The sequence below is a fragment of the Salvelinus sp. IW2-2015 genome, linkage group LG4q.1:29 (assembly GCF_002910315.2).
Source record: "Salvelinus sp. IW2-2015 linkage group LG4q.1:29, ASM291031v2, whole genome shotgun sequence".
NCBI classification, from domain to species: domain Eukaryota; kingdom Metazoa; phylum Chordata; class Actinopteri; order Salmoniformes; family Salmonidae; genus Salvelinus; species Salvelinus sp. IW2-2015.
This window is the reverse complement of record NC_036842.1, coordinates 65,103,300-65,128,069: the sequence shown is the minus strand read 5'-3', so window position 1 is coordinate 65,128,069 and position 24,770 is coordinate 65,103,300. Positions and strand designations below refer to the sequence as shown.

At 41.1% G+C, this 24,770-nt stretch overlaps 1 protein-coding gene across 2 annotated transcripts; it reads right to left on the bottom strand.

Moving 5' to 3' along the window:
- Positions 1 to 8,702: 8,702 nt before the first annotated feature.
- LOC111962374 (nuclear transport factor 2) lies at positions 8,703 to 23,652 on the bottom strand. 2 transcript variants are annotated; one of them, XM_023985416.1, is made up of 5 exons: positions 23,566 to 23,652; positions 21,810 to 21,931; positions 12,948 to 13,019; positions 12,690 to 12,788; positions 8,703 to 9,623 (listed from the first exon to the last, which is right to left on the bottom strand). In XM_023985416.1, the coding sequence occupies exons 2-5, from the start codon at positions 21,906 to 21,908 to the stop codon at positions 9,510 to 9,512; spliced, it is 384 nt and encodes a 127-aa protein (XP_023841184.1). In that variant the 5' UTR covers positions 21,909 to 21,931; positions 23,566 to 23,652; the 3' UTR covers positions 8,703 to 9,509. The 2 variants fall into 2 exon arrangements, with proteins under 2 accessions (XP_023841184.1, XP_023841185.1); XM_023985417.1 differs by lacking the exon at positions 23,566 to 23,652 and adding an exon at positions 22,916 to 23,022.
- Positions 23,653 to 24,770: the final 1,118 nt, after the last annotated feature.

Genomic DNA, 24,770 nt, shown 5'->3' with positions numbered 1-24,770 from the left:
TGAAATACTATTGGTAGTGTACACACAGTATTTTGCAGATGTTATCACGGGTGTAACGATATGCTTATGTTTCTAGCTCCAACAGTGCAGTAGTGCCTAACAATACAAAACAATACATGCAAATCTAAAAAAAAAATAAGAAAGGAATTAAGAAATATAGAAATGAATATAGAAATGACTGCCAAGAGTGTGCAAAGCTGTCATCAAGGCAAAGGGTGGCTACTTTGAAGAATCTCAAATATAAAATCTATTTCGATATGTTTAACACTTTTTTGGTTACTACATGATTCCATATGTGCTATTTAGAACTATGTAGAACTAAGAACAGATATAGCCCTTGGTTCACCCCAGACTTGACTGCCCTTGACCAGCCCAAAAACCTCCTGTGGCGTTCTGCATTAGCATCGAAAAGCCCTCGTGATATGCAACTTTTCAGGGAAGTCAGGAACAAATATACTCAGTCAGTTAGGAAAGCTAAGGCTAGCTTTTTCAAACAGAAATTTGCTTCCTGTAGCACTAATTCCAAAAAGTTTTGGGACACTGTAAAGTCCATGGAGAATAAGAGCACCTCCTCTCAGCTGCCCACTGCACTGAGGATAGGAAACACTGTCACCACCGATAAATCCACGATAATCGATCATTTCAATAAGCATCTTTCTAGGGCTGGCCATGCTTTCCACCTGGCTACCGCTACCCCGGCCAACATCTCAGCCCCCTCTGCAGCAACTTGCCCAAGCCCCACCTGCTTCTCCTTCACCCAAATCCAGACAGCTGATGTTCTGAAAGAGCTGCAAACTCTGGATCCCTACAAATCAGCTGGGCTAGACAATCTGGACCCTCTCTAAAATGATCAGCCGAAATTGTTGCAACCCCTATTACAAGCCTATTCAACCTCTCTTTCGTATCGTCTGAGATCCCCAAAGATTGGAACGCTGCTGTGGTCATCCCCCTCTTCAAAGGGGGAGACACTCTAGACCCAAACTGTTATAGACTTATATCCATCCTGCCCTGCCTTTCTAAAATCTTCGAAAGCCAAAATAACAAACAGGTCACTGACCATTTCGAATCCCACCGTACCTTCTCCACTATGCAATCTGGTTTCCGAGCTGGTCATGGGTGCACCTCAGCCACGCTCAAGGTCCTAAACGATATCATAACCGCCATTGAAAAGACAGTACTGTGCAGCCGTCTTCATCGACCTGGCCAAGGCTTTATACTCTGTCAATCACCGTATTCTTATCGGCAGACTCAATAGCCTTGGCTTCTCAAATGACTGCCTCGCCTGGTTCACCAACTACTTCTCAGATGTCAGTGTGTCAAATCGGAGGTCCTGTTGTCCGGACCTCTGGCAGTCTCTATGGGGGTTCAATTCTCAGGCCGACTCTTTTCTCTTTTCTATATATCAATGATTCTCTGATCCACCTCTACGCAGACGACACCATTCTGTATACATCTAGCCCTTCTTTGGACACTGTGCTAACAAACCTCCAAACGAGCTTCAACGCCATACAACAATCTTTCCATGGCCTCCAACTGCTTTTAAATGCTAGTTAAACTAAGTGCATGCTCTTCAACCGATTTCTGCCCGCACCCTCCCGCCCGACTAGCATCACTACTCTGGCCGGTTCTGACCTAGAATATGTGGACAACTACAAATACCTAGGTGTCTGGTTAGACTGTAAACTCTCCTTCCAGACTCACATTAAGCATCTCCAATCCAAAATTAAATCTAGAATCGGCTTCCTATTTCGCAACAAAGCCTCTTTCACTCATGCTGCCAAACATTCCCTCGTAAAACTGACTATCTTACCGATCCTTGACTTCGGTGATGTCATTTACAAAATAGCCCCCAACACTCTACTCAGCAAACTGGATGCAGTCTATCACAGTGCCATCCGTTTTGTCACCAAAGCCCCATATACTACCCACCACTGCGACCTGTATGCTCTCGTTGGCTGGCCCTCACTACATATTCGTCGCCAAACCCACTGGCTCCAGGTCATCTACAAGTCTCTGCTAGGTAAAGCCCCACCTTATCTCAGCTCACTGGTCACCATAGCAACACCTACCCGTAGCACGCTCTCCAGCAGGTATATTTCACTGGTCATCCCCAAAGCCAACACTTACTTTGGCTGCCTTACCTTCCAATTCTCTGCTGCCAATGACTGGAACSAATTGCAAAAATCACTGAAGCTGGAATCTTATATCGCCCTCTCTAACTTTAAGCATCAGCTGTTAGAGCAGCTTACTGATCACTGTACCTGTACACAGCCCATCTGTAAATAGCACACCCAACTACCTCATCCCCATATTATTACTTACCCTCTTGCTCTTTTGCACCCCAGTATCTCTACTTGCACATCATCATCTGCACATCTATCACTCCAGTGTTATTGCTAAATTGTAATTATTGTAAATACTATGGCCTATTTATTACTTACCTCCCTACTCTTCTACATTTGCACACACCGTACATAGATTTTTCTATTTTTTTTCTATTGTATTATTGATTGTACGTTTGTTTATGTGTAACTCTGTGTTGTTGTTTTTGTCGCACTGCTTTGCTTTATCTTGGCCAGGTCGCAGTTGTAAATGAGAACTTGTTCTCAACTGGCCTACCTGGTTAAATAAAGGTGAAATAAAAAATAAATATATATTTTTTTATAGTTTTGTAGAAAATAGTAAAAAATAAAGAAAAACCCTTGAATGAGTATGTGTGTCCAGACTTTTGACTGGTACTGTATAAAATTTACCACAACTGGACTCCAATGCATTCGGAAAGTATTCAGACCCCTTCCCCTTTTCCACATTTTGTTACGTTACAGCCTTATTCTAAAATAGATTAAATAAACGATTTCTTCATCAATCTACACACAATACCCCATAACAACAAAACCAAAACTGTTTTTTCTAAATGTTTGCTAATTTATAACAAATAAAAATACCTTATTACATAAGTATTCAGACCCTTTGCTATGAGACTCGAAATTGAGATCAGGTGCAACCTGTTTCCATTGATCATCCCTAAGATGTTTCTACTTGATTGGAGTCCACTTGTGGTAAATTCAATTGATTGGACATGATTTGGAAAGGAACAGACCTGTCAAAATACGGTCCCACAGTTGACAGTGCATGTCACAGCAAAAACCAAGCCATGAGGTCAAAGGAATTGTCCGTAGAGCTCCGAGACAGGATTGTGTSAAGGCACAGATCTGGGGAAGGTCCCCAAGAACAAAGTGGCCTTTTTCTCCCCAATTTTGTTATATCCAATTGATAGTTAGTCTTGTCCCATCAATGCAACTCCCCTACCRTCTCTGGAGAAGCAAAGGTTGAGAGCCATGCGTCCTACAAAACACGACCCTGCCAAGCTGCACTGCTTCTTARCACACTGCTCGCTTAACCCTGGGAGCCAGCCGCAACAATGTGTCGGAGGAAACACCATCCAACTGGCAACTGAAGTCAGCTTGCAGGCCCCCGACAATGAGTCGCTAGAGTGCGATGGGACAAGAAAATCCTGGCCGGTGCACCGCCTCATGGGTCTCCCGGTCACGGCCAGCTGTTACACAGCCTGTGATTGAACCCTGGGCGGTAGTGAAGCCTCGAGCACTACGATGCAGTGCCTTAGACTGCTACGCCACTAGGGAACCTCGGCCTCCATCATTCTGAAATAGATTAAGTTTGGAACCTCCAAGACTCTTCCTAGAGTTGGCAGCCCGGCCATACTGAGCAATCGGGGGAGAAGGGCCTTGGTCAGGGAGGTGATCAAAAACCTGACGGTCACTCAGAGAGCTCTAGAGTTCAGAARGATTGCTGTTACTTACACTGGCCCTTCTGGCAACGAGACTGCAGTAAAGCTTTGACTCCCCTCCATATGTATTTGGACAGTGAAGCTAAAATAACCAAATTTGGCTCTATACTCCATCTAGGATTTGAGATCAAATGTTTCATATGAGGAGACAGTACAGAATGTAACMTTTTATTAGCTTTATTAGAGGGCATTTTCATTCATATCTGTTTTACCATTTTAAATTAAAGGRCTTTATGTATCTAGTCACCCACATGTAAAGTATTTTGACTATTAAAGCAGTCAAAAGTTTAGTATTTGGTCCCATATTTCTTGCACTCAATGACTACATCAAGCTTGTGACTCTACGAACTCTTTGGATGCATTTTGTTTTCATTGTGTTGTTTTGCCCAACTTAATGGTGAATGATAACTGGAGTAATTTTCTTTCTAAGTGGGTAAATAAGATGTTTCTGAAAACTTTAAATTAATCCTGATAATACCATGTTTAAGAAAAAACATGAATGAATCGTGGAACAATGATGAGCGAGATGCCGTTCAGAGGCTACATCAAAACATGCTAAACTCTCACCATTACCAATAACAAGGGAGCTAAGCATTTTTTKGGGGGTATGACTTTTGTGCCTCTGTAACCTTATTACTCATCATTATCATGATTCATTCATGATTATCCATAATCATGGTAGCATCTACATGAATGTAGAAGTGTTCAGAAACATCTTCCATTCTTACTTACTATAAAAGGGACTCCAAAATGGCACAAGACATTATTCACCATTCAAAATGCATCCAACAAGTCTGTAGTCACACTCTTGATTTAGTGATTGCGTGCAAGGAATATGGAACAAAATACTAATCTTTTGACTACTTTAATATAAGTTATTTTGTCCAAATACTTGACTTCTTCAAATGTGGGGACTATATACACATAATGTTTTAATTTTTAAATGGTAAAACAGATACAGCATGTATGAAAATATCTTAAAATAAAAGCTGACATTCTGTACTGTCGCCTAATATGAAACATTCTATTTCAAATCTAAAATGCTGGAGTATAGAGCCAAAATATATATATAAACTCAGCAAAAAAAGAAACGTCCTCTCACTGTCAACTGCATTTATTTTCAGCAAACTTAACATTTGTAAATATTTGTATGAACATAACAACATTCAACAACTGAGACATAAACTGAACATGTTCCACAGACATGTGACTAACAGAAATGGAATAATGTCTCTGTGAACAAAGGGGGGGGTCAAAATCAAAAGTAACAGTCAGTCTCTGGTGTGGCCACCAGCTGCATTAAGTACTGCAGTGCATCACCTCCTCATGGACAGCACCAGATTTGCCAGTTCTTGCTGTGAGATGTTACCCCACTCTTCCACCAAGGCACCTGCAAGTTCCCAGACATTTCTGGGGGGTATGGCCCTAGCCCTCACCCTCCGATCCAACAGGTCCCAGATGTGCTCAATGGGATTGAGATCCGGGCTCTTCGCTGGCCATGGCAGAACACTGACATTCCTGTCTTGCAGGAAATCACGCACAGAATGAGCAGTATGGCTGGTGGCATTGTCATGCTGTAGGGTCATGTCAGGATGAGCCTGCAGGAAGGGTACCACATGAGGGAGGAGGATGTCTTCCCTGTAACGCACAGTGTTGAGATTGCCTGCAATGACAGCAAGCTCAGTCCGATGATGCTGTGACACACTGCCCCAGACTATGACGGAACCTCCACCTCCAAATCGATCCCGCTCCAGAACACAGGCCTCGGTGTAACGCTCATTCCTTCGACAATAAACGCGAATCCAACGATCACCCCTGGTGAGACAAAACCGCGACTCGTCAGTGAAAAGCACTTTTTGCCAATCCTGTCTGGTCCAGCGACCATGGGTTTGTGCCCATAGGCGACGTTGTTGCCGGTGATGTCTGGTGAGGACCTGCCTTACAACAGGCCTACAAGCCCTCAGTCCAGCCTCTCTCAGCCTATTACAGACAGTCTGAGCACTGATGGAGGGATTGTGCCTTCCTGGTGTAACTCGGGAAGTTGCTGTTGCCATCCTGTACCTGTCCCRCAGGTGTGATGTTCGGATGTACCGATCCTGTGTAGGTGTTGTTACACGTGGTCTGCCACTGCGAGGACGGTCAGCTGTCCGTCCTGTCTCCCTGTAGCGCTGTCTCAGGCGTCTCACAGCACGGACATTGCAATTTATTGCCCTGGCCACATCTGCAGCCCTCATGCCTCCTTGCAGCATGCCTAAGGCAYGTTCACGCAGATGAGCAGGGACCCTGGACATCTTTCTTTTGGTGTTTTTCAGAGTCAGTAGAAATGTCTCTTTAGTGTCCTAAGGTTTCATAACTGTTATCTTAATTGCCTACCTGCATGTACATTAATTGTTTATTGTTCATTGAACAAGCATGGGAAACAGTGTTTAAACCCTTTGCAATGAAGATCTGTGAAATTATTTGGATTTTTATGAATTATCTTTGAAAGACATGGTCCTGAAAAAGGAATGTTTCTTTTTTTGCTGAGTTTATATATACACAAACAGGACCAGTCAAATGTTTGGACACACCAACTCATTCAAGGGTTTTTCTTTATTTTTTACTATTTTCTACATTTTAGAATAATAGTGAAGATGTCAAAACTATGAAATAMCACATGGAATCATGTAGTAAACAAATCAAAATATATTTTACATTTGAGATTCTTCAAAGTAGCCACACTTCACATTGATGACAGCTTTTCACAATCTTTGCATTCTCTCAACCAGCTTCACCTGGAATGCTTTTTAAACAGTCTTGAAGGTGTTCCCACATATTCTGAGATACAGAGAGACACAGCCTAGGTGAACGGATGATCTTCACATGTGTGATTCCCACCGTGAAGCATGGAGGACGTGTGATGGTGTGGGGCTGCTTTTCCTTCACTTTGCGGTCCAACTCATCCCAAACCGTCTCAATTGGGTTGAGGTTGAGTGATTGGGGAGGCCACGTCATCTGTTGTCTAAAAGCAATGATGGTCTGTGGTTTCTCTTTCCTTATTTCAGCTGTTCTTCCCATAAATTGGACTTGGTCTTTTACCAAATAGGGCTGTCTTCTGTATACCACCCCTACCTTGTCACAACACAATTGATTGGCTCAAACTCATTAAGAAGAAAAGAAATTCCACAAATTAACTTTTAACAAGGCACACCTGTTAATTGAATTGCATTCCAGGTGACTACCTCATGATGCTGGTTGAGAGAATGCCAAGTGTGTGCAAAGTTGTTATCAAGGCAAAGGTTGGCTAATTTGAAGAATCTCAAATATTAAATATTTTGATTTGTTTAACACTTTTTTGGTTACTACATGATTCCATATGTGATATTTCATAGTTTTGATGTCTTCGAAAAACCCTGTAATGAGATGTCCAAACTTTTGATTTGTTATATATATATATACACACACACACACTGTATAAGGTCAGTCAATCAAGAACTTTGCAAGTTTCTTCAAGTGCAGTCGCAAAAACAATCAAGCACTATGATGAAACTGGCTCTCATGAGGACCGCCACAGGAAAGGAAGACCCAGAGTTACCTCTGCTGCAGAGGATAAGTTCATTAGAGTTAACTGCACCTCAGATTGAAGCCCAATAAATGCTTCACAGAGTTCAAGTACCAGACACATCTCAACATCAACTGTTCAGAGGAGACTGCATGAATCCGGCCTTTATGGTTGAATTGTTGCAAAGAAACCACTACCACTACTCCAATAAGAAGAAGAGACTTGCTTGGGCCAACAAACACAAGCAATGGACATTAGACCGGTGGAAATCTGTTCTTTGGTACCACAGCATTCTGCAGCGGTACGCCATCCCATCAGGTTGGCGCTTAGTGGGACTATCATTTGCTTTTCAACAGGACAATGACCCAAAACACACCTCCAGGCTGTGTAAGGGCTATTTGACCAAGGAGAGTGATGGTGCTGCATCAGATGACCTGGCCTCCACAACCACCTGACCTCAACCCAAATGAGATGGTTAGGGATGAGTTGAACAGAGTGAAGGAAAAGCAGCCAACAAGTGCTTAGCACATGTGGGAACTCCTTCAAGACTGTTGGAAAAGCCTTCCTCATGAAGCTGGATGAGAGAATGCCAAGAGTGTGCAAAGCTGTCATCTAGGCAAAGTGTGGCTACTTTGAAGAATCTCAAAAAAACAATTAGATTTGTTTAACACTTTTTTGATTACATGATTCCATGTTATTTCATAGTTCTACAATGTAGAAAATAGTAAAAATAAAGAAAAATCCTTGAATGAGTAGGTGTCCAAACTTTTGACTTGTAATATATATATAGGCTTCACTGTCCAAATACATATGGAGGGCAGAGTATACAACCATAATTGCTGTAAAAAATACAAAAATAAAAGGCATAATTTGATCTATGCCTGTCCCTCTTGCAAAGCTTCTCCAAAAGTACTCTGATGGCACAAAGTGCTCCCAATTGTCAAGAGCATCCTTCAATTCATTATTGGCTATTTATGCGGTATTGTCCAAAAAAAGACAGTTTAGGGGGGAAAAAATGGGAACCTTATGTCCATATACACTGATGATACAAAACATTAGGAACACCTGCTCTTTCCATGACAGACTGACCAGGTAAAAGCTATGATTCCTTATTGATGTCACTTGTTAAATTCTCTTGTGGATGAAGGGTTGGAGACAGGTTAAATATGTTTAGTTTTTTTTGCATTTTGTCTGCATCTTGCTTGAGAAAATCAGTGATAGAGCAGATCATATAAAACACTGTGCTATAGAACTACTGACTAGAACCTAAATTGTTGTCCATAAAATGCCAAGACAATTAAAATAAGAGTGAGGAGGTAGGTGTAAGGAGAGAAAGGCAGAGGAACAATGAGCTGAAATCATTAAGAAAAAGTCAACTTTTATTGTGTATCGTGGCTTTAGTATTCATTGTCACAGAGAGCAGTGAGCAGGAAATGGAAAACTTGCTGGTCTGAGGGGAGGGTGTCTTATTGACCATATTTTCTATGATTCTTTGGATCGCTGTAGCAACCTGATATGACAATGAATGTTAATATAAAATTAACAAAATAAGCTAAATGTAGTTGTATACACCAAGGCAAGCCACAACACAAAGGGGAGTAAGAGAAAACAACAGGATCTAAGAAACGTTGAGTCCAAACAAAACTAAAATGGAAGAGAAAATGGTGCAGGTAGGTTGGTATTTTTTTCTCCTTTTCTGGCATCTTCAGATATTCAAGCTCCCCAGCATCATGCAGGTCAGCGTAGGGCAGTGTTTCCCAACTCTGGTCCTCACATACCCCCAACAGCACACATTTTAGTTGTAGGCCCAGACAAAAACACCTAATTCAACTTATCAAGGGCATGATGATTAGTTGACAAGTAGAATCAGGTGTGCTTGTCCGGGGCAAGAACAAAAATATGTAATGTTGGGGGTACTCAAGTACTGGAGTTAGGAAACACTGGCGTAGGGAACGAGACTGATGGTTCTGCGAGCTCTCAGCAAAGGAACACATCTCAATTCAGTTGGAGGCATGTAGCCTATGTGCCTGTAGGTCTCTGTGATTGACATCTGGAATCCGGTGTAATTTCTCTAACAGGTATGGAAGATACAGAGGGAACGTTGGGCATTTAGGTGTCGTCAGCCTTCCCTCATATCCTTCCTGCACACCTCTGGTGTCCTTAGCCGAAATTGTGCAGCGCGAGCCGGAACATGTCATTGGTGCATACCCAAGCATCATTAATGTTTTTAAGGATGAAACTCTGATGAAATCCCATGACGGGGTCCTCATCGGCCTGTAACACAAAGACAGAGCTTAGTCAAGTCACATTTCTATGGCTTTGTATCCAATCCACAGTTGGGTGCATCTCTGACAAGGGTTGATTTTGGCTGGGTCGAAGCAACACAAACTGCTTGCACACAACAAACACATTCCTGTTACTCTACTATCCATTAACTTATCCGGAGTGGCCGCGTTGCTAAATTCTCTGGATGCCTCTTCCCGATTAGCTAAACAACCGAAGCTTCTGCACATGTGTGGGATTCTCTACTTTACGCACAGTCTGTACTCGTTCGGGCTGCCCGGAGAACAGGCTACTCTGGCGAATGTCAGTTATGATGGAGAATGGTGCTTGTTTAATCATGTTAGATCAAACCTGAATAAATGTTAGCAAGAGCACATAATGATAGTATTCTACATAACAGAACAGAATAGCATTGTATAACGTTACTGTGAGACAAAAAACACCACCTAATTTGTTATGGATTTCTGGATGATTGTGCGAATGGTTGCATTTTTGCGCGGCCAAAACACAACAGCACCCGCCATAGGCAAAATATGTGCTTCGATTTGTAAACACAATCTGCAAAATAAAATTATCATTGTACATCATTTAAAACACTGTACATAATTAAAGAAGATCTATACTGAACAAAAATATAAACGCAACATGTAAAAAGTGTTGGTCCCATGTTTCATGAGCTAAAAGAAAGATCCCAGAAATGTTCCATATGTACAAAAAGCTTCTCTCGCTCAAGGTTTGTGCACAAATTTGTTTTGAAGGAGTGTGCAAATGGCATGCTGACTGCAGCAATGTCCACCAGAGATGTTGCCAGAGAATTGAATGTTAATTTCTCTACCATAAGTCGCCTCCAACACAGTTTACGTCCAACCGGCCTCACAACCGCAGACCATGTGTTATCACGCCAGCCCAGGACCTCCACATCTGGCTTCTTCCCCTACGGGGTCGTCTGAGACCAGCCACCCGGACAGCTGATGAAACTGTGGGTTTGCAAAACCTAAGAATTTTTGCACAAACTGTCAGAAACCCTCTCAGGGAAGCTTATCTGCATGCTCATCATCCTCACCAGGGTCTTGAGCTGACTGCAGTTCAGCGCCGTAACCGACTTCAGTGTGCAAATGCTCACCTTCGATGGCCACTTGCACACATCACCTCATGTTTCAGCATGATAATGCACGGCCCCATGTCGCAAGGATCTGTACAGAATTCCTGCAAGCTGAAAATGTCCCAGTTCTTCCATGGCCTGCATACTCACCAGACATGTCACCCATTGAGCACGTTTGGGATGCTCTGGATTGATATGCATGACAGCGTGTTCCAGTTCCCACCAATATCCAGCAACTTCACACAGCCATTGAAGAGGAGTGGGACAATATTCCACAGGCCACAATCAACAGCCTGATCAACTCTATGCATAGGAGACATGTAGCGCAGCATGAGGCAAATAGTAGTCACACCAGAAACTGACTGGTTTTCTGATCCACAACCTTACTTTTTTTCTTTTTAAGGTATATGTGACCAACAGATGCATATCTTTATCCCCAGTTATGTGAAATCCATAGATTAGGGCCTAATGAATTTATTTCAATTGACTGATTTTCTTATATGAACGGTAACTCAGTAAAATTGTTGAAATTGTTGCATTTATATATTTATTCAGTGTAAATGCATATTACCATGAAATTAATTTGAGGTAAAATGGTTGGCATGGACGTTTCACCAGTAAAATGTTAAGAATTATCATTCACAATCTACAGTGAGAAATGTGAAGGCAGGGTGAGCACAACAATGTGTTTGTAAAGTAGAGGTAAAGAAACACACGCGCAGAATGAGATACACATTTCTTCTCTGGGGGAAGAGGCTTCCAGGGGGAAGGGATGTGGGAGGAACGGGGCGGTTACAGTCAGTCTTGCAGTTAGCCTCAGCCTAATTTATACAATCACACTGCTTGTGACAAACCCCAATTCCTGATCAGGCTATTCCAGTCAAACAGAGCACAAGCAGGTGTGAACAAGCACTAATGGAGATAGAGCCACAGACAAAAAGCAAGTAATCCCTTTAGGTGTCAGTGGAGACAAGGCATACATAACTCTGTAAGGTTTACTACTCAGTGATCATGATGGCATTGGCTCCTTCAAATGACATGTTGGTGTTCTAAAAATCTTCTACCAATCAGCAGCTTGCAAGTTGAAGGTCCACAGTGAAGGTCAGAGCTAGCATATAATGCCATTATCGCGGCTGAGACTAGTTGCGATAATTGGTCAATACTGAATGACTACCAGTCAAACAAGCCAGCCTTCACTATGGTCTAGGTTCAGATTCAATAAACAAACCACATGGTTGTCCCAGTTCATAGGACATTTCCCCCCACTTTAACCAGAGTGTAAAAATATTATTTGGTGAGTAAATAGATTTTTTAACTCCCTGAACACACTGTGGTCTCTCATAATCAAACTCCAGTATGAATAAATCCCTCTATGGCATGAGATTAGTAAAAGCCCAACTGAACCATGGTCAGTCAGAACACAGATCCTTACTGACAGTAAGTAGGGAGAAGATGGGACATTAGACCACAGACAGGTCAAGGGTTGTGCTGGGCAAGCCTGAAGAACTCATTGGTGCAAACCCAGGCATTGCTGTAATTGTTCAGCAAAAAGGTATTCTAAAAGCCCAGGACCTGGTCATCATCTGCCTGAGAGACAGACACATACAATAATATACAATAACCCTGACTTGTAATGTACTTATCTACCTCACACACAAACATACCCTTATTTTTTATAACACAGGAAGGCATGGTCCATGGCCTCTTCTATTTGCTTAGGCAGATTAATAACAGCATAGCTATTTATCAACTTGGTGAACAAATGGCTTGAAACTGTGGTGAAGCTAAAAACAGATGTACCTAGCTGTGCTTTAACAATGAAGTTTGATCAAACAGACAGAACCGATACTCTTCATTTAAAGCAGGTGGGGATGTCTAGCATGCAAACTATTCAGTTGTTGGTTTAAGAAACTGGCAATATTGATTTTTACAGTGATAGAATGAGAAATACTTACTTTTAGTTGTCCTACTACCATACTCATTATGCAGCTGTCAGGGGTGGGCTGGTGGTCTTGTGCTGTTATACTGTGAGCAATTTTTAAGAAGGGGAGAGTCTGAAAATAAGAAATAAGAAACATGACAGATGTATCAGAGACAAGCACATTCCACCAGGATGTCTACTGGATATCCTGTTAAATCAGTATACTCCTGACATACTATTGAGGTATTCCATTCTGTCATGCTCAGGTCAAATATTAAAAAATGTCACTCACAGAAAGTTTCTCAACAATCGCTGCCTTTCCCTGGAATTGCTGTCCTTCCCACGTAAGGCATGATGCATCAATCTGTTAAAAGGAAAAGCAGAGGATTGAGTTCATCAGCAGAAGGCACATTGGTGGTATATTTAGGGTGGAAGGATGTGAGGTGTCCCGACTGCCAAATATTTTAAAAGCATGACTAACTTTTCTACGCATACTCAAGGGTGTGAGGGAATATGTAATAAATTAGGCAAGTGCAATGTGGAAGAATAGAAGAACGGGCTCTGCTGCTCTTATCTTATTCTTTGATGAAAATCAAATTGTTTGAGGCCAAATAATATAGCAACCAGAAACCTTCCAGTAATACATTTTCATTATGATGTAAATGAGTCAGCTTGTGCAGTTCTCCTTCCATCTAAAAATGTAAATTGTGGGTGATTCTCATGAAACCAGTTTTAACCATGGCAGCAATAAATTGACTTCGAACACCATAATGCATCTGCAACAGTCAACTATCATTCTGAAGACTAARATACCTAGTWAATGGCAGATTGTATTATTTTAAATACATATCACATTTGTCTGAATTTAGTTAATTTTCACTCCAAATTCTCATTACCGAAATGCTTCTGGATTAAATTCTCAAGGTACTAAACGATATCATAACCGCCATCGATAAAAGACATTATGTTGCAGCCGTCTTCATCGACCTGGCCAAGGCTTTCGATCTCTGTCAATCACCATATTCTTATCGGCAGACTCAGTAGCCTCGGTTTTTCTAATGACTGCCTTGCCTGGTTCACCAACTACTTTGCAGACAGAGTTCAGTGTGTCAAATCGGAGGGCATGTTGTCCGGTCCTCTGGCAGTCTCTATGGGGTACCACAGGGTTCAATTCTGGGGCCGACTCTTTTCTCTGTATACATCAATGATGTTGCTCTTGCTGCGGGCGATTCCCTGATCCACCTCTACGCAGACGACACCATTCTATATACTTCCGGCCCTTCCTTGGACACTGTGCTATCTAACCTCCAAAGAGCTTCAATGCCATACAAACTCCTTCCGTGCCTCCAACTGCTCTTAAACGCTAGTAAAACCAAATGCATGCTTTTCAACCGTTCGCTGCCTGCCCCCGCACGCCCGACTAGCATCACCACCTGGACGGTTCGACCTAGAATATGTGGACATCTATAAGTACCTAGGGTCTGGCTAGACTGCAAACTCTCCTTCCAGACTCATATCAAACATCTCCAATCCAAAATCAAACAAGAATCGGCTTTCTATTCCGCAACAAAGCCTCCTTCACTCACGCCGCCAAACTTACCCTAGTAAAACTGACTATCCTACCGATCCTCGACTTCGGCGATGTCATCTACAAAATAGCTTCCAATACTCTACTCAGCAAACTGGATGCAGTTTATCACAGTGCCATTCGTTTTGTTACTAAAGCACCTTATACGACCCACCACTGCGACCTGTATGCCCTAGTCGGCTGGCCCTCGCTACATGTTCGTCGTCAGACCCACTGGCTCCAGGTCATCTACAAGGCTATGCTAGGTAAAGTGCCGCCTTATCTCAGTTCACTGGTCACGATGGCTACACCCACCCGCCAGCACGCGCTCCAGCAGTGTATCTCACTGATCATCCCTAAAGCTAAACCTCATTTGGACGCCTTTCTTCCAGTTCTCTGCTGCCTGCGACTGGAACGAATTGCAAAAATCTCTGAAGTTGGAGACTTTTATCTCCCTCAACAACTTTAAAAATCTGCTATCCGAGCAGCTAACCGATCGCTGCAGCTGTACATAGTCCATCTGTAAACTACCCACCCAATTTACCTACCTCACCCCCATACTGCTTTTATTTATTTACTTTTCTTGCTCTTTTGCACACCAGTATCTCTTCTTGCACATGATCATCTGATGATTTATCACTCCAGTGTTAATCTGCTAAATTCTAATCTATTCAAGATTTATTGCTACTCATGCCTTTTGCACACATTGTATATAGATTCTCTTTTATTTCTACCATGTTATTGACTTGTTTATTGTTTACTCCATGTGTAACTCTGTGTTGTCTGTTCACACTGCTATGCTTTATCTTGGCCAGGTCGCAGTTGCAAATGAGAACTTGTTCTCAACTAGCCTACCTGGTTAAATAAAGGTGAAAAAAAAAATATATATATATATTTTTTATAAAATTTGACTTGCAAAAAACCTAACTTATTTGAATAAAACATTGTGCTGTAGTTTGTCCATAAATAATAAAAATGTTATACCATGTGAAGTTTACATTAATCTTTTATATGTATTACGTAAAAACACAGTCTGTGGACATCTTTCTCATTATCATAACAGAGTTTTTGTTAAAAAAATATATATATATTTTTTWAAATGTAATAAAGTTGTATTCACCCCATGATGCATCATCTAGAGTAGTCAGACGAGCACAAGTTCATTTAATTTCTTCACTTATATGCGGGAACGAGGATTTTATTCTCAAACACCCCCTTTACGACACTTGACCTTCACATTACCAAAATGACTAAAAACTTAAAATTGGGAAAAACTTAAGATAACCATTACCTTACCAACATGGAGGCATGAATGGGCTTTGAAGATGTGGTCTATTGTTTGCGGACTCACAATGGCAGTCTCCTATTACTTGCAAATTGAACTAAGGGCCTCTCATTACCAAACATCTCACTACCATATCATTTTTAGGTCCGTTTCGGTAATGAGAACCTTCATTTCGGTAATGACAATAAGCTATTTCTAATGGGTGCGCTGTGCTGGTAACTTTTATTATTTACTAGGACCACAGCTTAAAGCTATTGTATAGATTATTTTGTAAAACATCTATTATTTGACTAAGGTTGTCAAGAAACCTGGGTGTATAAAAAGCATTTAATTTACTTAAAGCCACAATCTGTTGTTTGTGCTTCAGTGAAGACCAACCCCTCCACTTAAAGGAGGATATCCCCGGTTTTGCCATGTGTACATGTTTTAGCATTTGCTCCATATCCCACATATTTCAATATTTTATAGCAGGTATGGTCCTGCTTTAGRTGCACGCACATTTTTTTAATGGGCCTAATCATAGAATTAAATATAGGAATCCCTATCAATTCAATAGGATCTCTGTGGGCCTAGTTGTAAATATTTGTCATTTAACTTATAAAATAAATTACCTTTAATTGTGGCATAAACACAACCAGTCATGATGTTTTCATCTGATTGTCATACAATCACTTCAAAGGGCTCCTTTACTAGGCTACCTGCGCACATTCACCCACTCACATTTAACCATGGAAAGAAGTCTGGGAATATGACTGAATATAAACAGTATAGTTATTCCCTCGCAAGGCAATCAAACAAGCAAAATGCCAGAACAGGGATAAGGTGGAGTCACAATTCAACGGCTCAGACACGAGACGCATGTGGCAGGGTCTACAGAAAATCACAGACTACAAAAAGAAAACCAGCCACGTCACGGACACCGACGTCTTGCTTCCAGACAAACTAAACACCTTCTTTGCCAGCTTTGAGGATAATACAGTGCCACCGTCGCGGCCCGCTAACAAGGACTGCGCCCCCCCCCCTCTCCGTGGCTGAGGTGAATAAAACATTTAAACGTGTTAACCCTTGCAAGGCTGCTGGCCCAGACGGCATCCCTAGCCGCGTCCGCAGTGCATGTGCAGACCAGTTTATGGACATATTCAATCGCTCCCTATCCCAGTCTGTTGTCCCCACATGCTTCAAGATGGCTACCATTGTTCCTGTACCCAAGAAGGCAAAGGTAACTGAGCTAAATGACTATCGCCCCGTAGCACTCACCTCTGTCATCATGAAGTGCTTTGAGAGACTAGTCAAGGATCATATCACCTCCACCCTACCTGACACCCTAGACCCACTTCAGGTAGCATACGCAATCGCCATCACACTGCACACTGCCCTATCCCACCTGGACAAGAGGAATACCTATGTAAGAATGCTGTTCATTGGCTACAGCTCAGCATTCAACACCATAGWACCATCCAAGCTCATCATTAAGCTGGAGGCCCTGGGTCTCAACCCCGCCCTGTGCAATTGGGTCCTGGACTTTGACAGGCTGCTCCCAGGTGGTGAAGGTAGGAAACAACATCTCCACTTCGCTGACCCTCAACACTGGGGCCCCACAAGGGTGAGTGCTCAGCCCCCTCCTTTACACCCTGTTCAACCATGACTGCGTGGCCACGTACGCCTCCAACTCAATCATCAAGTTTGCAGACGACACAACAGTAGTGGGCATGATTACCAGCAATGATGAGACTGCCTACAGGGAAGAGGTGAGGGGACTCGGAGTGTGGTGTCAGGAAAATAACCATCAACAAAACAAWGGAGATTATTGTGGACTTCAGGAAACAGCAGAGGGAGCACCCCCCTATCCACATCGAAGGGACAGCAGTGGAGAAGGTGGAAAGTTAAGTTCCTCGGCGTACACATCACAAACAAACTGAAAATGGTCCATCCACACAGACAGTGTGGTGAAGAAGGCGCAACCTCAGGAGGCTGAAGAAATTTGGCTTCACCCAAAATTCTGAAACTTTTACAGATGCACAATCGAGAGCATCCTGTCTAGCTGTATCACAGCCTGGTATGGCAACTTCTCTGCCCACAACAGCAGGGCTCTCCAGAGGGTGGTGCTGTCTGCACAACGCATCACCGGGGGCAAACTACCTGCCCTCCATGACACCAACAGTACCCGATGTCACAAGAAGGCCAAAAAGATCATCAACCACCCTAGCTACTGCCTGTTCACACCGCTACAGTCCAGAAGGTGCGGTCAGTACAGGTGCATCAAAGCTGAGACTGAAAACCAGCTTCTATCTCAAGGCCATCAGACTGCTAAACAGCAATCACTAACTCAGAGAGGCTGCTGCCTACATTGAGACCCAATCACTGGCCACTTTAATAAATGGATCACTAGTCACTTTAAATAATGCCACTTCAATAATGTTTACATAACTCATAGCACATGTATATACTGTATTTTATACCATCTATTGCACCTTGCCTTTGCCGCTCGGCCATCGCTCATCCATATACTAACATATTGTCATTCATCCCTTTAGATTTGTGTATATTAGGTAGTTGGGGAATTGTTAGATTACTTGTTAGATATTACTGCACTGTCGGAACTAGAAGCACAAACATTTCGCTACACTTGCATTAACATCTGCTAACCATGTGTATGTGATAAATAAAATTWGATTTGGATTGTATATATTTCCAGCATCCAAACAGTGGTGAATGGATACACAAAACACAAAAAAGTGTCATGACATTAGCGATTGTCATTAGAACAGAATTTACGCGTCAACTGCTGTCCACGTATGTTTGTTTCGGCCACTCATCTCTGCCTTGGCATTATATCCATTCACAAACTTTTCATGCCTGACATGCAGCCTATTTTTCTTGATATTTTGTTTTAAATATTGTAATAGGCTCATGTTTTACCGGTACGGCATACCCTCACTATTTATTTTGCCGGGATGCCGTACCTGACCGTCTTACTTTCTCCCCTGCTTTACAGGCATATTATGTTATTCCATTTGCCCATGGGATGACATTCAATTTAGAAATTGTATTTTTATTTTACCTTTACTTAACTAGGCAAGTCAGTTATTATTTTCAATGACGGCCTAGGTTAACTGCCTTGTTCAGGGGCAGAACGACAGATTTTTACCTTGTCAGCTCGGGGATTCGATCTTGCAACCTTCTGGTTACTAGTCCAACGCTCTAACCACTAGGCTACCTGCCGCCCCAATATTCTAAATACCTTMGAAAATAAAGGGTTATTTTTGTCAATTGCATTAAGATCAGTGATTTTAGTATTATGCAAGTCATTTGGGCTTAACAAATGACACCGTTTGATGATGTATTGTGTTACTGAATATCTAATAGAGCTCAGTACAGTTTTTCAATGGCAAACTATGCAACACTCATTACCGAAACATGCATTCTCATCTCTGAAACCTTATCATTACCGTAATGCACCAATATTTAGGGAAATATATTTTTAAAAACATATTTCAGTAATTTTGCCTTAATCTGATAATGTGCCCTTTGATCTTTATCCAAATATCTGTACATAAAAATAACATGTATACACAAGCAATTATGACAAAAAACAATATTCAGAAAAGGTTGTGTTGCGGTAATGAGAAATCACAAAATAATTGTTTATAATTACATATTTCAATGTTTAACACTGGCCTTTTCATTAGGAGAGCAATGTAAAAAAAAAGATTAGAAATGTATTCGTTTAAGCCTTTTTGGAACTTCGGAAGCTATATTTTGCGTTGGTAATTGTGGAATTTGTGGTAAAATCAGAGGTGAAAGTAAAACAGTACAGTCCAAAATAAGTACTGGGCATATGCAGTACCAGTAAAACATATGCCTATTACAATAATACATTTTTTTTAAATTAATTTTTGGGGGGACTATTACACCACTATTTATCATTATCAGAGGCAGGAAACATTTGTGAAGGAAAACAGGTGGTATAGCCTACGTTCCAAAATGCGATGTGGTTTGACGAGAACACTGAAATTATGCCAAGGCAGAGACGAGTGGCCGACTAAGAGGCGAGCACGGACAGCAGTGGACACATCAATTCTAGCCTAATGACAATCGCCAAATGTCATTAGACTTTTTGGTGCTTTGTGTAACAGAGGTCTCTTTCTATTCACCACTGTTTGGAGGCTGGAAATATGTTGCGAGTGGATGAAGGTGCGCAGGTAGCCTAGTAAAGGAGCCCTTTGAAGTGATTGGTTGACAAATCAGATGAAAACATCATGACTGGTTGTGTTTATGCCACAATAAAAAGGTAATACATTTTAAAAGTTAAATGACAAATCTTTACGACCAGGCTAACAGAGATCCTATTGAATTAATAGGAATTCTATATGTACACTACCGTTAGTTAGTTTGGGGTCACTTAGAAATGTCGTTGTTTTTGAAAGAAAAGTTTTTAAAAAATTGTCCATTAAAATAACATCAAATTGATCTGAAATACAGTATAGACATTGTTAATGTTGTAAATGACTATTGTAGCTGGAAACAGCTCTTCAGTTTCTTGGCAATTTCTCACATGGAATAACCTTAATTTCTCAGAACAAGAATAGACTGACGAGTTTCAGAAGAAAGTTMTTTGTTTCTGGCCATTTTGAGCCTGTAATCAAACCCACAAATGCTGATGCTCCAGATACTCAACTAGTCAGAACAACAGTTTTCAGCTGTGCTAACATAATTGCAAAAGGGTTTTCTAATGATCAATTAGCCTTTTAAAATGATAAACTTGGATTAGCTAACACAACGTGCCATTGGAACACAGGAGTGATGGTTGCTGATAATGGGCCTCTGTACGCCTATGTAGATATTCCATAAAAAATGTGCAGTTTCCAGCTACAATAGTAATTTACAACATTAACAATGTCTACACTGTATTTCTGATCAATTTGATGTTATTTTAATGGACTTTTTTTTTTATTTGCTTTCCTTTCAAAAACAAGGACATTTCTAAGTGACCCCAAACTTTTGAACGGTAGTGTATGTTGCTAGTTAGCTAGCTTGGTTAAAATTTTGGTACTGAAGTCCCATACCGGGAAGAAATAAAATATACATACACCCCTGGGTAAAATGCATAATATCTGATCAAATACAAAACAATAATTATGAAATGGATACCTACAGATCCAATTCTTAGTGATCCAAGAAGAATAATAGAGAAAGATGTGTTTATGTGCCAGTCTCATGAGAATCACCCTGATACCAATAGGGGGCACACAAACAATACACTGAATCAAGAATGCTCACTAAGCAGAATGTAAAGAAAAGGGTACAATCAACAACTTGCTTGTTCTCACGATTGATAAATGGACATTACAATTATTTGAGCAGCTTAAAATATGTTACTATATGCTGTATATTACACATCTTATTGAAATATATTATGCTTTAGCTTGTAAGTGTCCAAGAAGTATGCATATTTGCATGTCCTCCACAGTCTAACTTGATGCTTCCGACCCTGTTTCTTTGGCCCAAAAAGTTCCTCAGATGAATGCTTGTCAAAACTTGTTTGATCTAGCATCAGTCTCTGAAAGACATAAACCAAGTAAAGGTTTGAACAGTTACATTGAAATAAGGAAAGACTACGGTACATGTATTGATTGAACAATCTTTACTTTGGTTAGCGTTTTGGATAGAATTATCAGCGAGCATTCGCTCACAGGAATGGAGATATGATACACTACTTTTCTATTTGAATAACAACTGAACCTTACATTAACAAATATTTAATTAATTGTTGAAAATCATTACTGAATGAGTTATTACAGATGCAGAGGAGGTGGATAGACGGTTGAAGGTGGAATAATGGGGCATTCATGTGCTCGTAGGAACTGGGAAGTCGTAAGTCCGAAATGATTGTGTTCTGGAACTGTTAAAGTCGGACCAATTCTTCAACCAACAATATTTTAGCTAGCTTGATAAGATAGCTAATGTTGCTAATAATAAAGTTAGCTAGCTTGGTTAACATTGACAATATGGTCAAACTAGCAACATTATTCACATTGATAATTGTGTAACGGTCAAAAACGTTACACAATCTTGGTTGAAAGGTGAAAAGTTATTGGTGAAAAGTTGCAACTTGGGTAACAACATTTTCTCAGTTTCCCATTTGTAATGCCCACTTGGGAGGGTCATTCAAGTGAAACTTCCCATTTCTAACTCCAAACTTCCGACAGCACGTGAACGGTCCATAAATACAAGGGGCTGACAACAGGACAGAGTAACTATGATAAATATTCATTGGTACAGATTTACATTCTGAGACTCACATATATTGCTCCAAGCTGGGTCCTGTCAGTGTCAAAGAGTTGGTAGTAATGTTGCACAAAGCTGGATCCTATCTGTTCCCAAATTGGCTTTTCCCCCATTCTGARTCACCTGGCAACAAGCACTAGTGGAAGAGAYAATCTTATGAGTATAGACAATTCAATGATATAAACCAAACTCAAGAAATCTGGTCAAGATAGACCAGGTAGAGCAGGGGTTGGCAACAGGTGATTTTTAAAGTTATTTATTGGTAAAAAAAAAATTTAATAAAGAGACTAAAATCACCAGGAATTCAGCCCAAAATTAGTTTAATTTTGGACGTATATTCCCAAGTATCCCCCCAGGTATGAAATTACTGTTATTTTCAAATACAATCTATTTTTAGGCTTAGTTGTAGTCAAATTGCAGTATACATATTATTATATTAAGAGTGCACGTACAATTATCCATGATCTGCCCTACCCTACAAACATATGCAGGTTATGCAAAGAGTATGTAGGAAATATATTTTKGAATTCAGTGCTTCAACAAAACATATACAGCACAAAAAAATAGCACTGTACATGCGCTCCTAAAAAAATAGCACTGTAGATAGTTTATTATTCTTTGGGTATTTTTCCAGTTACACCCAGATGGTGTTCATACCTATCCTGACCATACTAGTTAGACGTTAGTTGGTCTTGTTTTGATAAGTGCGACATCAATGACACAGCGCGTGTCATGTGTCTCCCCCACGCACGATAACTTTATACGAGGCTTGCATACCAAAGTTATTCACATGAACCTAGTAAATACTTTTCCATTATAGTCATACTTCTCGGACTATAATTACAAAAATGTTATATCCAATCGTTTGACATTCCAGAGATAAATCTAGTTATCTAGCTCAGTTAACTACAAAGGTTTTTATTTTAGTTAGCTACCAAGTTATACCAACTAGCTAACGTTACTAGTAACTAACTTTCCCTGTGATCGTAAACTGACTTCTAAATGGACAGCAGACTATTTCACACAGTCCGCTCAATACGTTAGTTGAGTTAGAATGTCATCATGAACAATTTTGTCGGGATCTTTTGGCTGAACTCGCCAACCAAACTGGGTAACTCACGGTTTATAGCTCCTCTGCTAAACGCAACGATTTACGATAGAGTTGAGCAGCGACGACTACGGGCAGACTGGGGCTCCAACGTCACAAAACGATTGATTCCAGCACCCAAACAGCCTGTAGTTACACAGAACAATGGTGTGTAATTGCGGGATATTCTTCGGGGGTTGAAATTAGTCGTTTTTTATTTAAACTTCACTGTATGTGACGTTGGAGCGCGAGTTCGCCCACACTAGTCAACGATTGAGTTGAGCGGCGAGTTTAATAGGATAGGTTCATAGATAGCTAGCATAGGCAAGGCTAATAGCAAAGATCAAACGTTGGTTGTCTGGCTAGCTAGCAGTCCTGTATTGCTTATCTAATCAAATATAAATCACGGCTCTAAAAAATAAAAACACAGTGAAGCTTGATATACAAATTGAATGGCACGTGGTTTCTGCTGCAAAAATTACATTTTGAAGCCTTTTTATTGACCGGGCCCAGACAGAACATAGGCGTGTCTTAGTTAGCACTTTTGGCGAGCCAGCGCCTGTCAAGAAAAGGTATATCAACTAATTCAGTCTAAAACATAATACGATACTGTTGTTGCCAGAAGACCATTTTTTCCCCCATTCAATATATCATGAAATGCTTTATACAAACAAACAACTTACCGCGGACCCAAAACCCGTGCCCCGGCTCCCAGTTATGGCGATTACACCAGTTTATGGCGCATGCTCAGGACAATAATCTGTCCTAATACTTTGTGGGAAAGGGAAATTAAGTTATTCAATCTATACAGCTGGTAGGTTTTAGATTTTCCACAAACACACACATTTGAAAAAAAACACACTTCCCTCTTCAGACAAAAATATGGTACCTCTTATTCAGCCCACTTTGATGAAGGTGAATTACATTTGCTTTGTAAATTACATGAATGGGTAGAAAGGGCATGGATCAACATTACACAGGGTTTTACATGGGGACATCCACAAGATGGCACAGTTCTATAATGGTATACTGCACCAGTGATCAATTTAATAGACTGGCGAACATCACCTGAGAAGTATGTGATAGCTTAACTTTGGAATGCTGATGTGGTTACATAAACTCTACACTATTGACACTGATTGTGGGAAACACATTTTATTTACAGATCATTTCAGTATAAACAATTACTTTGCAATGAGAGCAGAGAAAAAAATACAGTAAGATGCCTGACAGCTGACACTTTCTAAAAGTGCATGAGTCCTGTTGTGGTGCAGGCCCAGCCCTGGTCACATCCGCTACCAGGAGGTGCTGCAGGGCCAGCTCTGTGTCCATGTTTTGTTGTCTGCTGCTCTAGCTCCTCCTGGGGTATCTAGAAATGCCATAGTTAGGTTCCAGTCCAGTGTGGTAGAGTCCAGAGAGGGGTCAATGTTCTTGAAGGCAGCCACAGTCACCTCTGTGAATCACAAACACAATGCCCCTGATGATCCTTTCAAAACTAATCATTTATAATGCAATTGTCTGTGATCAAGGGGTATAACACGTCTTTGCCACAGGTAACAGTCAGTAATGGCAGTCTAAGTCTGTTTCTTGTAAAGGTTGTGTTTCAGTGTGGTAGTACAGTATGTGACTATTGCAATAATAGCATGGATTGGTGCTATTGTACACATACTTCTATCAAAAAGGGAGCGCGGAATTATGTGGACTGAGGTGTGAAACTATGGACTGAGAACCAAAAACTATTGGTTATTACCTCTGTACCTCTTGTGGGGTGGCAGGTAGCCTAGTGGTTAGAGCGTTGGTCCAGTAACCCAAAGGTTGCTGGATTRAATCCCGAACTGACGTGGTAAAATCTGTCATTCTGCCCCTGAACAAGGCAGTTAACCCACTG

Coding starts and splice junctions, on each gene's coding strand:
- LOC111962374 (XM_023985416.1), bottom strand. CDS start 21,908: ATGGGGGAAAAGCCAATTTGGGAACAGATAGGATCCAGCTTTGTGCAA. Junction 12,789..12,947: donor CGATTGTTGAGAAACTTTCT/GTGAGTGACATT, acceptor TCTTATTTTCAG/ACTCTCCCCTTCTTAAAAAT. Junction 9,624..12,689: donor TGGTAGTAGGACAACTAAAA/GTAAGTATTTCT, acceptor TTTGTGTTACAG/GCCGATGAGGACCCCGTCAT.